General features: G+C 35.0%; 1 protein-coding gene across 9 annotated transcripts in view; it reads right to left on the bottom strand.

Moving 5' to 3' along the window:
• Positions 1 to 1,099: 1,099 nt before the first annotated feature.
• Positions 1,100 to 15,399, bottom strand: part of NRXN3 (neurexin 3) — a 2,038,283-nt gene continuing 2,023,983 nt past the window's right edge. For 6 of the 9 annotated variants that reach the window (XM_044664970.1, XM_044664971.1, XM_044664972.1 and 3 more), the window contains one exon: positions 1,100 to 1,401. In XM_044664970.1, the coding sequence (XP_044520905.1) occupies positions 1,100 to 1,401 (302 nt within the window). Of the gene's footprint in view, positions 2,029 to 15,399 lie in introns of all 9 variants that reach the window. The other 3 variants (XM_044664967.1, XM_044664969.1, XM_044664973.1) reach the window with 2 other exon arrangements.

Below are 15,399 nucleotides of genomic sequence, written 5' to 3'. Positions count from 1 at the left end.
TTTTTCTTTTCTTTTTATTTTTGCATGCATTGCAATCATTCATGGAACCAGGCTCCCTCCCCCCCACTTCCCCAGGAAAGGCTCATTTTAGTTTGTGGGTTGTTTTCAGCTCCCAACAGATGACCTTTTTCCCCTTTACCACAATTTGACTGTGCTAATGCCTTTGAACAGTATTGTCTATAAAGCCAAAAGCCCTGATGAAACCAGACCTGAACCCATATGGTCAAGGAGTTTGGTCTGCAAATACTGGAGTCAGATCCTAGGGTACCTGCTTTAAACCTCACATCATCACCATCTCCTCTCATGCATTTGCTGCATTTCCAGCAAAGCATCTCACTGAAAACAAACAATTGGTTGAGTCTAGACACACCACAACCTGATATGTAGAGTGAACACCATGTAGTATAGTTTTTGAGTTCATATATGGCAATAGTCTCTCACTTTTTTTTCTGAATTTTTTCTTAACTCATGTCCAGTCTTATTCTCAAAAAAAATAAACAAAAAAACCCAAAAGCCACTTTTTTTTTCCCCTCAGATCTCAAAAAGTTACACACATACTGGCTGGGGCCAGATCAGTTTGCTGTTGTTGTTGTTGTTGTTGTTGTTGTTTTTTAATCTTTTTTTCTCCTTTTTTTTAAAATAATAAAACTGAAAAATCATTGATACAGTCAAGGGTCACAAACATCATTAGGGACTCACTTGGAGTTATGAAACAAGTAAGCCATGAAGTCTTCTACCTTTTGTCCAAAGGTCCACAAAAGAGATGGAAACTTCAATGTCCGCTAAAGTGGTGGAGCTATCTGTCTGCTCCGGAGTGCTAAGTATGCTTTATGATACAGTAGGGCAGACTTTTCTGTCTCCAGGCCATGACTGATACATAACAGCCATGTCTGAAAATAAATATATATATACATATATATCTTTGTGTGTGTTGTTTTTTTTTCCCCACCAACTGTAGCTCCCAATCTCATTATAGGTATAACAGTTCTTATAGCTGTTAAATCTTGTGTTGTTTTTTTTTTTTTAAGTATTTATATATTTATATATAAATAATTCTGTTTTTAATTCTTTTTAATTTTTATTATTTTTTTTTTTAATTTTACACATAATACTCTTTGTCCTTGTTTTTCTGTTTCTTATGGCCACTCTTGGAGCTCTGCTGCTTCTCCTTGACGAGCATGCCGTTGCTCTGGGCAGAGTTGCTGATGTAGTTCCGCGTCTCGTCCACCTGATAGGACCCCTCGTCCCTGTTCCTGTACTTGTACATGGCATACAGGAGAATCAAGATGCAGAGGGCGGCAGCAGCCACAATGCCGACGACCATCCCTGTTGTACTGCTCGACTCCCGGATCACCTCTGAGGCCCCCGGAACCCGTCTGATTCCTGGCTCTGTGGGGTTTGCTGTGGGCACATTACGGAACATGGGGGAAGTAATTAGTGGGCTCTTCAGCTTTGTGCTGTCTAGCTCATAGGCAGTGGGCAACGGAAGCAACACTATATCAGGCTGGGGTTTGAGCTCACGGTTATTCATTTTGCCAGCTGGCAATTTGGGCACCATCCCAGACGAGGAGGAAGCTGTGGAGCGGATCAGCTCAGGGGACAAAGATGTGGTAGTAGTAGTCCTACCAGTTTCGGAGACTTTGTTAGGTCTAAAGTTCTTGGATTCCCACTTGGGCGCATGTGCTTTGTAGCCACCTTCGAAGACTGAAGTGGAAAGACTCTTATCTGTTACCAAGGAGAAGGTGGTGTAAAAATCTTCATCATCAGTAGGGGGCAGGTTAGAGTCAAAGGTTTCCCCTGAGCCATACCCAGATATCACCAAGCCATCATCATCACAACCATCGCTGCCTTGGTCCGACAAGCAAGGTAACCCCGCCTCAGAGGTCATGGACAGGGAATCTTTGGTGGTCTCAATAATGGTGAGGAGGGGGCGAAAGGTAGGGGGGAGTGTAATGAAAGGTGCACGAGTAGCAATAGGAGGGGGGTTTAAAGGGTCTTCTACAAGTAGAGGGATAACTAATTCACCTCCTGGCATGGAAAAGAAAAACAAAAACAAAGCATTAGTACATTGTCAGATATGGTTCATCCTCACTTTCAATGGATTTAGCCCAAAGTGGGTGCAATCTAAGTTATGAAGAAGTGTTATGGATCCTCCCCTTGGAGCTCTTAAGCCAACCCAAGCAGATTTATAGCCTCCAAAAGCCTCTTTGCAACCATAACCCGAAATCCCTTGGTGAAGGGGGAAGATAGTCTTTGAAGATACTCTCAAACAACTACTTAGAATTCCAATGTACATTTCCAAGTATAGATGAGATGGTAATATTAATTCTACTACAATTTTATGAACATCTGCTGGCTGTCAACAGGGTTACAGATCCTCAAGATGTGATTTTTCTAAAAAAAAAAAAGTTCCTTCAGATGGCCGTACCATCTATTAAAATTTTTTTAAAGTTTTTGCTTCCTTCTTTTCTTTACTCTTCCAAAAATAATAATAATACCACCTTATAGTTGGAGAGAATTTTACAATATACAAAATGTGATCATATGCAAAATGTCAATTGGCATCCCTATGAGGTAAGCAGAGCAGATATTATAAACCCCATTTCATAGATGGAGAAAATAAGGCTTAACAATGAGGCAAGTAATTTAGGATAAGAGATCAGAAGTGGGATGGATCTCTGAGGTTATCTAGTTCATATCATATATTAGTTTTAGATGAGGAAATTGAGACTTAGAGAGCTGAAATAATATTTCCAAGTTCACATGGGTGTAAGTGACAGAGATAGGATTAAATCTCAGGTCCTCTGCCTAAATTCTCTACTCTTTACTGCACCACCTTTGCAAATTTGGTACAAAGTCACAGCTAGTAAATGGCAGGACTGAAACTAGCCAGGGAATGATGTGAGCCGCAATCTAATCCTTTGTCCAGCATGCCATGGGCTTTTTCACTGTGTTGGAGGCTATGCTTCCAATACAGCAATACCTAGTTATTGGAACCCTGGTTTTTAGTGTATATATTTTTTTTCTTTCCAGTCCTTTATCTTCTCATTTACTTTATTTAGTTTCATGCATCCCCTTTCACAATCATACTGGGAAGTATTTGAAGGTCTTGGTTCATGTCCTATGAATTTCTTACTTGAAATTCTAGAAATCAACTAACTCTCAAATAGCAATGCTTTCTGCTTTTGCTAGATAACTACATGTTCTTTGTTGCTTACATGCTGGGTAAGTGATTTATTGCACTTTTCATATTGAGTTAAAAAAATACTGAGTGCATTTCATTTCGGGTCTATTGGAAACTTAGGATTTTAGAACTTGAAAGGAGAATACTTTAAATAACAGAGTTTTGCACACAATAGGGAAATAATAAATATGTATTGGTTGTTATTTTCCTTCTACCTCTGAGTAAAAGGCACCATTTTTGCCTTTTCAAGAATGAATCAAGTTTTTCACTTTTCATGTATGTGCCTTTTCACCGTACTTTCAAGCATAGCAGAGAACTATTCAGCTCATATAAACCACGAATCCTTTCCCTACATCTTCATAGCCTGTCCATTCTAGTAGAATGTAAGCTTCTAGAGGTCAGAAAGTATTTATTAACTTTGTTTGTATATCCTCAGCATCTGCTGTTGTTCTTTGTACATATTAGGAGCTTAATAATTAAACTTGGGAAGTTCTTTCAAAAATTCACTTCAATTCCATAATCACTTTGGATGGATTTTCTGGTGATATGCATGCACCTCTGTTTTTGAAGAGCACGAGGTAGGGAGGAAAGGAGGAAGAGGAGGGAGAAAGAATGAGGAGAGAGACTATAATTAGGCTCAGCTCTTAGCCATTTCCTTAAGATAAAATCAATGGGTGAAGTAAAATTCTTGTCTTCCAGAAGGAAAATTTTACTGTTATGTTATGAGAGCTAGTGAATTTAAATGGCAGCAGTTCAATAGATGGGTGTGAGTAGTACCTGTGAACCTAGCATGGCCTTAGCTAAGGCAGAAGCAAAGCATGGTTCATATGCTCTTTGTAGAGAAGACTTCAACTCGATTCAGAAGTGCTGAAGATCATTCAGAAATCGCACAGCTCAGCCTTAGGGAATTTAATCTCCAAGCTAGAATTCTGGGGAATGGATAGGACTGGAAACCCTTACTTTTAACTCCCTCTTAAATCCCAAGATTTCTCTTAGTCAACGAAACTGGATTGGAATTGAACAGACTTTAGAGGTATCAACATCCTAAGACTCAGTGCCAATGCCCTCACCAAGCAGTGTATTTGGTATTTAGCTTTGAATTATTTAATGGACCTGGGGTGATACCAGCAGGCTTAAGTTTATTATGAAAGGTAGTGTGATTTAGTAGAATGTATGCTAGACATGGAATCAGGAGGGACTTGGATTCGAATTCAGCCTCTGAGAATCAGAAATTGTGTGATCCCAGGAAGTCATTTACATTCTTTGAGGTCTGTTTCTTCATCTGTCAATGGAGTCTTTCTGTATATGTTTTTTTCTTATCTTTCCTTTATTTTTTAATTTTTTTAAATTTGGGTGCATGTATTCTCTTGCACAAAAAAAAAATCTGGGAAATATTTGAAGGTCTTGGTTCATGTCATGTAAAGTTCTTATTGGGGACAATTTCACAAAAGGAAGCAATTGTGCCTATATAGTATCTACTTAACTTCACATACCTGTAATAAGGGCTAAATTAGACTATATTAATAGTTTAAAATGGCACTAAGACTTTTAGAAAATCTTATGTTTATTGGCTTTTTCATTAGTATCTGTTTTCTAGATCTGTGGCAGAACCGTATTGAAGAGTTTACCCTAGCCTCTGTGGTGGTATCTGAGTACTTTGCATGAAGTGCTTCTATATATATATATGTAGGCAGTGGGTTAGTTGTGAAGGGGAGAGCCAGAGAAGAGAGAAAAAAGAGAGAGAGAGCTGGGGCATTTCAATACTTTCAATTATGAAAATGAGAAGAAAATGTATATATGCATTTTAATAGCCTGTTTTTAGATTAGGCATAAACCTTATCTCCAGGGATAAATGACAAAATGGTATATTTCTATCTATTGACCTATTCTGTAGCCAGGCAATAGCTATCCACTGTAATCACAAAGTACCTTGAGAATCACAGGATAACATTTTGACCCAAATCTTGAACTCTGAATTCTATGCCAGACTAAAAATTATTGAGCAAAATCATCTTTGCAGATTTGCCCACACTTCTGCCAAGCTTGGGTAGTGGTTACTCTTTACATTGAGGGCATATATAATTCATGTGCCTCGTGAGTTATTTGATGCATAATTTACACACTTTTGCAACTTCTACAAATGGGATATAGAGTTTGTATTCCTTAAGGTAAGCTAACCCTCTACTCTGAAAAGTAAACTATGAATGAACTTCTCTCTTGATCTGTGTGGATAAAGGGGTGAAAATACTAGATTGGGAGGTTAGATGAGTGAAGAGAGAGCTGCTCTTGGAAAGAAAGAATTCAGAAAGAGAGGAGAATAAGGGCGGATTTGGTATCTTAGCCATTTCTCATCAATCATTCTAATTTTTTTACTTAACAAACCTCTGGTTTGGTTTTCTACCCTCTTAATACAATCAAAGATTACAGAGTGTATTGTCTTTTAGTCCTTATCCAGAGTCATTAATTTTCTTCTGTAATTAAAATATATTTCTAGGGAAAAAGTGTGGGTTGCAGTGCTTTTAAAAAATTGAAGTATATAAAAATCATTTGCTGAGAAGTTTTGTAGATTCCGGAATAAAACAAATAATTTGAATATGCAAATAAAACTGATTTGTCTGTTCAGTAGATAATTCAAGTTTCAAAGACAAAGATGTGTGAGTATGTGTGTGTTTGTGTTTTAATGGGTTGCTAATGTCCCTTTAAGTGAGATTAAGATTGAGCTATCCATGATGAGAAAGTAGTATTCATCTATGATTTTTGTCTACCATCTGTGATACCCAACTGGAATTGTAAGTTTGCTGGGTAATTTTATTTTTTCTAATAATCCATACAATGTTTCCAAAGTACCTTTTTTATATCTATAATTCTGACAAAAACTCTATATTTTTCCTTTAACTAACATACCCTTACAATGCCCCAGAGTACTTCCTTCCATAACCTAGTCTACAAGCACCACAGTTCTAGCTTCTGGATCCCTTTTTCACTGTGAGAAAGGGTCACTAGTTTTTAGATTAAAAGAATTAAATTAAAAAGGAAAGTAAATTTATAACAATGCTATTTAGAGGGTTTATTCTATCCTCTAGATGCAGTGATTTAAACCATTATCTCACTAAATGTAACATACTTTTTTATTTTTTTAAACAGTTTTTAAACAATACATGCCATCATGATTGCCTTCTGGTTTTGGTCACAAATTTGTTCATTCCTAGTAACACTAATAAAGATGAAATGAATTAATTAGTAGAATATAAATTCCTTGACTACAAGGACTATTTTCCTTTCTCTTTGTGTCCTCAAAGCTTCAATAATAAGCCATGCTTTAAAAATAAAAATGAAACATTAAATTGAATCAAATAAAGACTTTCACAGCTCTCTTACATTGGAATTTTAATGCTAGAGGAAAAAAAAGATTTAAAAGGAATCAAGTTAAGTGCACTGGTGATGGTTATTTCAAAAGGAAATTGAGGCAGAAGTTTCACTTTTAGCACATTCAGAAATATAACACGCTCTGCCATATTTGATATTAAGTGGGACATGGTTGTAAATACATTTGATAATATTTAATTTTCATTTGACAAGGATGGTTGGTGATTGTTCAAAGTAGCCCAAATCATTGGACTAGCTGAGGGCTTCTCTCTTCCTTTCCTTGATAATGACCTTTGCTGAAGATCTATTTAAGATATTTTATCCCTTCTTATCCATTGTCTTTCCCTTTGGATTAAAGTAGGAGGTAGGTGATAAAAAAAAGTTTTCCATATAGATATCCAAAGATTAATGAACTAGATAGGCTTTGTGAAAGATAGGAAACAAACAACTTAAAAAACTAAATGATTACAGGCACTATGATACAAATGTGTATCTATCAAAACACTTCTGGCATCTCAGGATTTCTCCAAACAAAAACTATATGTATTTCTTAAAGTTAGCATTTTAAATCTGGCATATATACTTTTTTTTGGCCAGGGTGAAGCTTTTCTTTAAACTAGAGAGATCACTGGGGATATAAAAGGTCTATTTTAGCCTTGAAGGCTGCCCTGCTTTTTGCTTTATGAGGGTATTTATAGATATATAATTCATGCCTCTAGGGCTGATAGCTCTCTGCCATTGGAAAAGATAGTGTGTTAAAAATTTAATAGAACTCTTCAGAATTGTGAGAATTTTGTCAGTGATCAGGAATGTAGAGGTCCATCCAACTAAAAAAAAAACAATAAAAAAAGAAAAGAAAAAAGGGGGGGGGAACGCAACATAGGTTTATGCTTTTCTTGTTGCATTCAGTTTGTTTCACAGGAGTTTTCACTATTGAAGAGGTAACCACAAACCTCAAAACAAGGAAAATCATAACAAGCACTTATTTTATGCCATCCCATTAACCCTCAAAAGAAAAAGAAACTTTTGAAAGTGATCACTTCAAAAATTCTGATTTTGAAAATTGTATGTGTGTTCTTTTCCCTCTATCATATTGGTACTCAGTTACTTTCCAGTAGCAGGTTTATTTTATTGCTCTTCATGCATGCACATCTAATGCTTTTAACTAATCTCTCATTCATATATTCCCATTTGGAATAAATCTTTGTTCTGACTGGAAATTGCCTTGCCAAGGAGGGAATAATCATTTCCCTCATTGAGTTGGGAGTTCAAAAATAATACAGAAAAGATCTTAAGAAGACTAATAAATGTGGAGAAGAGGACTGATAGTTTGAGTGCACTGGACTTGAAATCAAGAAGACTGTGTTCAATTGTGACTCTGGCAATTACTAAGCAAATCCTTTCATCTCTCTGGGTTCTGCTTCCTCATCTGTAAAATAAAGGTATCAGACTCTGTGATCTATACAACCTCTTCCAATTCAAAATATATGCTCCTTTAATTTCAATATCAAGTTCATCCTTCAGAGGGTAGAGGGATAGGCATGTTACCCATAACTATCATGAAACCTAGAATGATCCATTCTCTGTCCTGCTCAAGGTCATTAAAAATGGACCAAAATAATCAGAGTAAATGAGAAAAGAAGAGATCATTTTTTTAAAAAAAAAGGAGGTGATATTTTTTTAAAAGTCAGCATCCCAAATATCTGATAACATCTTATCTCAATGTAACTCAAATGAATGGAAAATAGGGCAGAAGAGGAAGTCAAAATTAGCTGTTCCATTGTTTGCTTTTCCTCACAAGCAAAGGTTGACTACAGAAAGCTACAGTTCGATGTCTCAAGTTAATTCTCAGAATGGAGGCTGGTACAAATGGTTTCTTTGAATGGCAGTTATGTCACACCATACAATATTTTATAAAATGGTGTATTATGGAATATTTAATGAGATTCTTCCTTTTTGTGCCTCAAAAATACCTAAAATTTCCATTGGCTCTAAACCATCACACCTTAACTTTATTAATGTGAGGCAGTCACAAAAATAATAAACCTCTTCTGTTGTGACTTTTCTAAAAGGTACAGGGTTACAATAAAAGTATTGATGAGGCACAGTCAAGTGGTTTAAAGTAGATAACAGGTTTTGTAAGAAAGTGAACAGATTTTTTCTTTTATGGAAATGTTGAAGTAATCTTCCTTAAGTATAAAGAAAGCCTCAGTTGGAATTCAAAACACTAAAAAGGGGTCTAAAAAGGTAAAATGGTACCATTTAAAAAGCTTTCTCAGTAAAATCCATGATACTTTTCTTTGTGGCAAACAAGAGAAGCAGAGAGGGAAAGAACAATTTCATGTTACTCAGTTCATAAGTTAAAGCTGATATTTTGCCCATGAGACTAGTATCTAGCATTCCATTTTATTGTAATGTTTGATAGGATAGTTTAGATGAATTAAATATATAAAAATTTAACCAAAATTAATAACTTTTTTAATCAAGGAAAGTTAACGGCATTTCTTTTGCTTTCTCTGTGGTATTAACAGACGGTAAGACAGGACAAATAGTAAATCTCGTAGATTTAAAGTGATGGAAATTTAAACTGTTATATCACCAAAAGGGGTGCTTGGAATATTATTAACTTGCTAAACCTTTGATATATAGATGCTTGGATAAGAATGCTTGCTTTCATGATGTTCCTTCACAATGGATTCAGGCTTTTTTCTAAAGGATTTTCGGTTCAATTATTTTTTTAAAACTCTTACTTTCCATCTTACAATCAGCACTGTGTATTAGTTCCAAGGCAGAATTGTAGTAAAGGCCTGGCTAAGCAATGAGGTTTAAGTGATTCACCCAGGGTCATAGAGCTAGGAAGTGTCTGAGGCTAAACTTTTTGGACCCAGCACCTCTCATCTCTCAGCCTGGCTCTCAATCCACTGAGTCACCTTGGGGCTCCCAACCAAGGTTCAAATCTTTTTTATTCTTTTTTTAAACCCTTACCTTCCATCTTAGAATCAATATTGTGTATTGGTTCCAAGGCAGAAGAGTGGTAAGGTTGGGCAATGGAGGATTAGTGATGGAGTTAAGCTATCCCCAGCCCAAGGTTCAATTCTTAAGAAAAATAATTAATAAGATATTCTCTTGAGCCATTGGATCCTTATGAGATTTCATCCTTTGGAGTTGTCCATGTCTCAGGTTTGTTTGGTTTCTTTTTTTGCATCTAGGTAGGAGTGGCAAAGTGGTAAAAGTGGTAGTGTAATCATGGGAACCTGAATTCAACCATAGTTACTTGAGAGTACCTTTATGACCACTGCTGAGGAAAGGCAATAAAGTAGTGATTTCCCTGAAAGTGCTTCCAAAGAAATTAAATAGGCACAGGATAGATAAGATGGGGAAATGCTTTCATTGATTGATAACTATTTGAGGCAATTTCACTTATTTTTCCCCACAGGCAGCTATAGACACCAACATTCTGTTTAAAAGTCTAACTGTATTTCTGAGGCTCAGAAATTGGTAGGAGAATGAAATAGACTGGGAGGCTGAAACTTCAAAGGAGAAAAAGAAACCCACCCATCTGACCGAGAGCAAAATGTACATTTATTGTAAAAAGCAATTCAGCACAAAACATAACAGCAAACATTAAAACAAAATAGACTCAAATTAAGCAAATAGGATAATTTTAAAATAATATAATAAAAATAAATGTCATAGCCAACAAAGCTTGGGGGTGAGGGAAGCAAATAACACTAATAACAAAGTCATTCATTTACCAGGTGGGAGAGGGATGAAAATAAAATTCAAATAAACTTTGCTTTTGGGGAAAAACAAACTGAAAAAATCATTTCAAAGTATACAAAAATAACTGTAAAAAATCAGAAAAGTAGCATACCACATTAATTCATAGTCAACTTACATCAACAAATTGCCCGCATGTTTTTTGGCATGAAAGAAAAATTTACAAAAGAAAGTTGTGTAAGAATGTTCTTGGACAAGTAGAATTGCCACATTCTTGTAACTTGCTTTTTTGTTGTCATTTCTTAAAAACTTTTTAGCAAAATGTTTAGTTTTTGAAATATAATAATCATTTACGACAAAGGATGATACAGGGAGGCAACAACACATACATCCACACCACATAACATGAAAAGAAAAAAAAATCTGCACTTGAACAAATTTTTACTTTGGGGTTTTGTTTTTTAGTGTCAATTTTGCATTTAAGATATTTCAGATCGCAATGATTAAAAAAATTCTGTACATTTAAATTTATAATTTGTTTTCATTTTAAAGAAAAAAAACTTTAAAGTTTTTAATGAATTTTTGCATTTTAATTGCTTAGATATATATTTTTTAAACATTTTCTTTTTGTAACATAAGTTTTAGATTTTCATTCATTTGTTTAAGGAATGGATGACAGCACATAAATTTTAACAATGCTAAAGAAAGGAGGAGGGGTTATGGGAAGAAAAGATGCCTAAAGGGGAGGGTCATATCTATGAGTGTACTACACAGGAGATGAAGATGATAGGAGTAAATGTGTAAGTGAGTCGCCATGTCCATGTAAGGGCGGTACGAAGTGATCTAGCTGCATTAGAGCTTCTGGCTGTAAGGAAGGGATGGGCAATATACAAAAACAAATGAGCCTATACATGCCCATCACCAAAAATAAAGAACAGAACTCTAACATTGACAGTCTCACAAACCCTAAGCTGCAACTTCTTCAACATGCAAGTTACCCCCAAAAATCATTACAGTTTCATTAAAGATTCTCAAATGATAAAAACAGTTTAACTTTTTTCCTACTAAAAATAGCAGCAAAAATACATAAAATAATAGTACTAATAATTATGATCAAAAGGTTAAAAATGAAAAACAAGAAAACTAGTCTTAGGCATTCATATTAGAACAACTTCACCGGCAGCCACACAGATCTCCTCCATCTTGAGATCTTGAGGATGGAGAACTTTTAGTAAAGACCAAATGAAGAAAACTTAAAACTAGAGAACCTCAGGTCCTGTGTTTCTGGTTGCTTCATTTGAGAAGCTACCAGTCAAGCTTGTTGAATGGATTTATTCAATGTCTCCCCCCCTCCCCGACTCTACTACATTTTTAAAAGCAACAAATGATCATTCTAATAAGGGGGATATGGATGTGAGGATACTGCAGCTGAAGTTGTTCCACATTTGAAGAGGGAATGGGGAAAAATTGCAGAAAACAATTTATAACTTTTTGTTGTTGTTCTCAGATTTTGGACAAAACCAAATCTAAAGATAGATATCTAACAATTGAAAAGAAATACATTGATATATATAGATAGATATAAGAATAATCATAATACAAAAAGCACTTGATTCCCAAACAAGAAGGGAGAAAAGAATGATTTTTTTAAAGAAAAAAATATTCCACACACTTTCAGAGATGAACAACCAGATGCATACATTGAAGAGGAACAGACAGAGCAGTCAAGGGACACTTTCATCTCTTTTGCTTTTCTAGCTCATTGATTCCCCTTTGATGTTGTTTTTGGTGTTACCAAAATAAAAAAAAATGAATATTGCCTTTTCTTTAAAAAAATGCTTTTAGATTCACTTAAAAAAAAAAACAAAAAACAAAAAATAAAACACATGCAGTCTGGATGTACGTCATAAATAGACATAGAAAAGAGCAGAAATTGGCTAAGACTGACAGATGGGTTATAGTCTAGTTTCCTTTAATTGTAGGATGTTAATCAATGTAATACATGCTTAAAGTAAGTTGCATTTAGGGAAAGTAGAAAAACAGAAAAACAAGCTTGGGCTAAAGGGAGGTTAGCAAAGACAATAACAGTTTGGAGGTGAGAGGGCGGTAGGCAATATACCACTTCATGCCTCTCCAGTAGGGGCAAAGATCATTCCAAGAGTTATGTGTTAACTAGTGGAAGGTGTAACATTTATAAGAATTTATAAGAAGGTATAACATTTATAAGAAAGGGAAAGGAAAATATACTAGCAAATACAACCACGTTTATTCTCTGTTCAGCATTCAGATACTAAATAAATGACACAGAGAAGTTAAAACTAATGATGGTTTCAACTTATTCTGTAAGTCTTTGGTCATACTGGTAGCCAAAGGCTGAGAGATAAAAGAACTTCATGAATACAAGTCTGATAAAGACACAGCATATTCATTTTCAGTGATATGGTCTAAAGTATTTTCAATTCAATAAATTTGAAGTTGATATCCACAAACCTAGCATATCTTTCAAGAAAAAAAAATCAAAACCTATCCACTTGGGCTATTAGAAATACTTTTGAAAAAGTGGCTAGAACCCTATGTGGGAAGCGAAGATCCAATAGGATGGCAGAACCATGGTCTTGGGGGAACAAAAAGCAAACTTTGCTTATATGCACAAATCACATTGAAAAAATTTGAAGGTCAAGGGAATTATTGGGAATGGCTTATGCCTCTACTGGAAGAGTCTACACTATGGACTTCTATGCTATGTTTCTTTTGAAAGTATACTGAGAGTAACTGGTTTAACCAAGGACTTGGAAACCTGGGTAGGCAAACCACAAAGGCAAGACACTCAAGAGGATATGGTTCTTAGAGCCAATTCAACCAGCTCCTCAGGACAATTTGGGATGACTGACAGAAAGAACAAATTGGGTGGATAATTCAGAACTGCAGTCCCTTCTGAGATTTTCCTCTCCTATTAAATTCATCGTTAAAATCTTGAAATAATTGTGTCCCCATGGGTCAGTCCATACCAAGATTTTAGTCTCTGGTTTAACAATGTTAATCACTACTATGGGAATTCCACAAAGGGCTGTTTTTGTAAAAAGAAAAATAAATAGAAAATCCTTGTTTCTTGGAGATATTTTTATTGCTTCCTTTTTGTCATTTTTAGATATTTTATACTGTATGATACATATTTGCTAATTATCCTAAAACCTTAAATGTTTCTGTACAAAATTTAATGAATATGTTCTGTAGCATATATTTATTTTCCTAGGACATTCATTGAAAGTCTTTGGTTATGGTCACATCACAATAAACATCCAGAAAAACTGGGTTAAATATCAAAGTTGGTGAGCTGGATCTCATTGGCATGTTAACTGTACCCAGAGAACTACTTGTTATGAAGTTGTATTAGATCCATTAGGAATTGTATTAGATCCGTTAGGAAGATATTAGATCCCAGAGGGTCCAATATAACAACTGCTCATTTTAAAAGCACCAAATTTGCAACCAGAACACAACTTAAAATCAAGGAATCAATAAGTTTTCCTTATTACATTGATACTTTTAAGTAAAATATTATGATTTTTGTACTCAGGGAAGCAGAGCCCAATAACATCAATCTAAAAGACTTGAACATTTTAGACGCAGCATGAATTTATTGCTATGTATTCCTAATCTTAGTAGATTGCTAAAATCCATAAACATAGGATTCTTTTGATTTCTGACCTACAGCACCACAATTCTAACTTGTAGTTGCATCTACCTGATTCATCTAGACTTCCCAGCATCACAGTTTCTCAGAGCTGAGAAAAATTCTTCCTTGGCCATTCACAATGGTTCATTACCACCTCTTTCATGGTAGCTAGCTCTATGTAGGATGATGGGAGGGAAATGGAAATAAAATTTATATATATAAATACATATATATTTACATATATATGTAAGTGATTATAAATAATCCTCCAAAGCTTCATAAAATCAATGCACTATAATACATCATGGAAATTAAGATATCAGAAAGGGGGGGAGGAATGACTATTAAGCACTGGAACTTCATTTCAGATATTATAGTCTGATCTTAGCAACTAGTGTATCTTCTTAGGGCTTTTTCATGGCATAAGAAAGACAGAAGTTTGGACTACCTCAAAAGCAGTAAAGAAAATATTTAAGTTACAGTAGAAGAATTTTATTTCTAAAGACCTCAGTTTATGAAATGAGGGTATAGAAGTGGAGATCAGATGGCTTAAAGCACAGTTACATAGAATGCATTTTGTAAACCTTACATTGCTATATTAATGTTCTGAGACTGTGTCTATTGCTAACCTCAATTTTAAGTAAATGAATTGCTAATAAGAACTATCAATAAGAATTATAAAAAAAGATGTTTCTTAATCTGACATAAATGCTTAATTATTAAATTCCTGAATACTTGATCTTATATACAGTGGCTATCTTTCACTGTGCAAGAATGGTGATTTTGTAGAGCTTTGTTGGTTAATATGGAGTTATGTCATAGCTTGACTAAGGCTCCTAACTTCTATTATTTGTTATGAGAGTATTATTTCAATTAAAAACAAAATAATGGGACAGTTTCTTAGTTTTTAAGGTCTGAGACAAATAATTTTATGGCTTTAGGTTTTTCAGTCAGCCCTGTAGACTTTTTGTATTTGACTATTCAAAGAAATCATAGTTAAGTGAGATAATGTAGATAAAGAAAGACCAGGCTTTAAAATCAGAATGTTCTGAGTTCAAGTTTTTCCTTTGACATAAATTGCCTATGTGACCCTGGAAAAGTTACCCAAACTCTGTGTTCTAGGCAACTCTCTAAGACTTAAATTTCAATGGTGCTAGCTCCCATCTTATGTAGGAGTTCCCTATACCAAGGAAATCACAGGTCCAGTTCCTGTCCCAAAGATGTAGGCAAAGAGATTTTAGATAAAGATATAGCTATATGTCAAGGAGAAGCTGACTGAATATAATAGAAAGCAAAGTAATTCTTTAGAGAGAGATCTATGAAATTTTGCCAAGAAACATTATAAAGACATTTTCTGCACCTATCAGGAAAGAGAAAATATTTTGTTTAATTCACTGGAAATCACTTTTAAGTACTTGGAGGCGATAGGATACACAGTGCACTGGAAAGGTAA

The sequence above is a fragment of the Gracilinanus agilis genome, chromosome 2 (assembly GCF_016433145.1).
Source record: "Gracilinanus agilis isolate LMUSP501 chromosome 2, AgileGrace, whole genome shotgun sequence".
In the NCBI taxonomy this organism is placed as follows: Eukaryota; Metazoa; Chordata; class Mammalia; order Didelphimorphia; family Didelphidae; genus Gracilinanus; species Gracilinanus agilis.
Note: the sequence above shows the minus strand (reverse complement) of the source record. Positions and strands in the feature narration are given on the sequence as shown.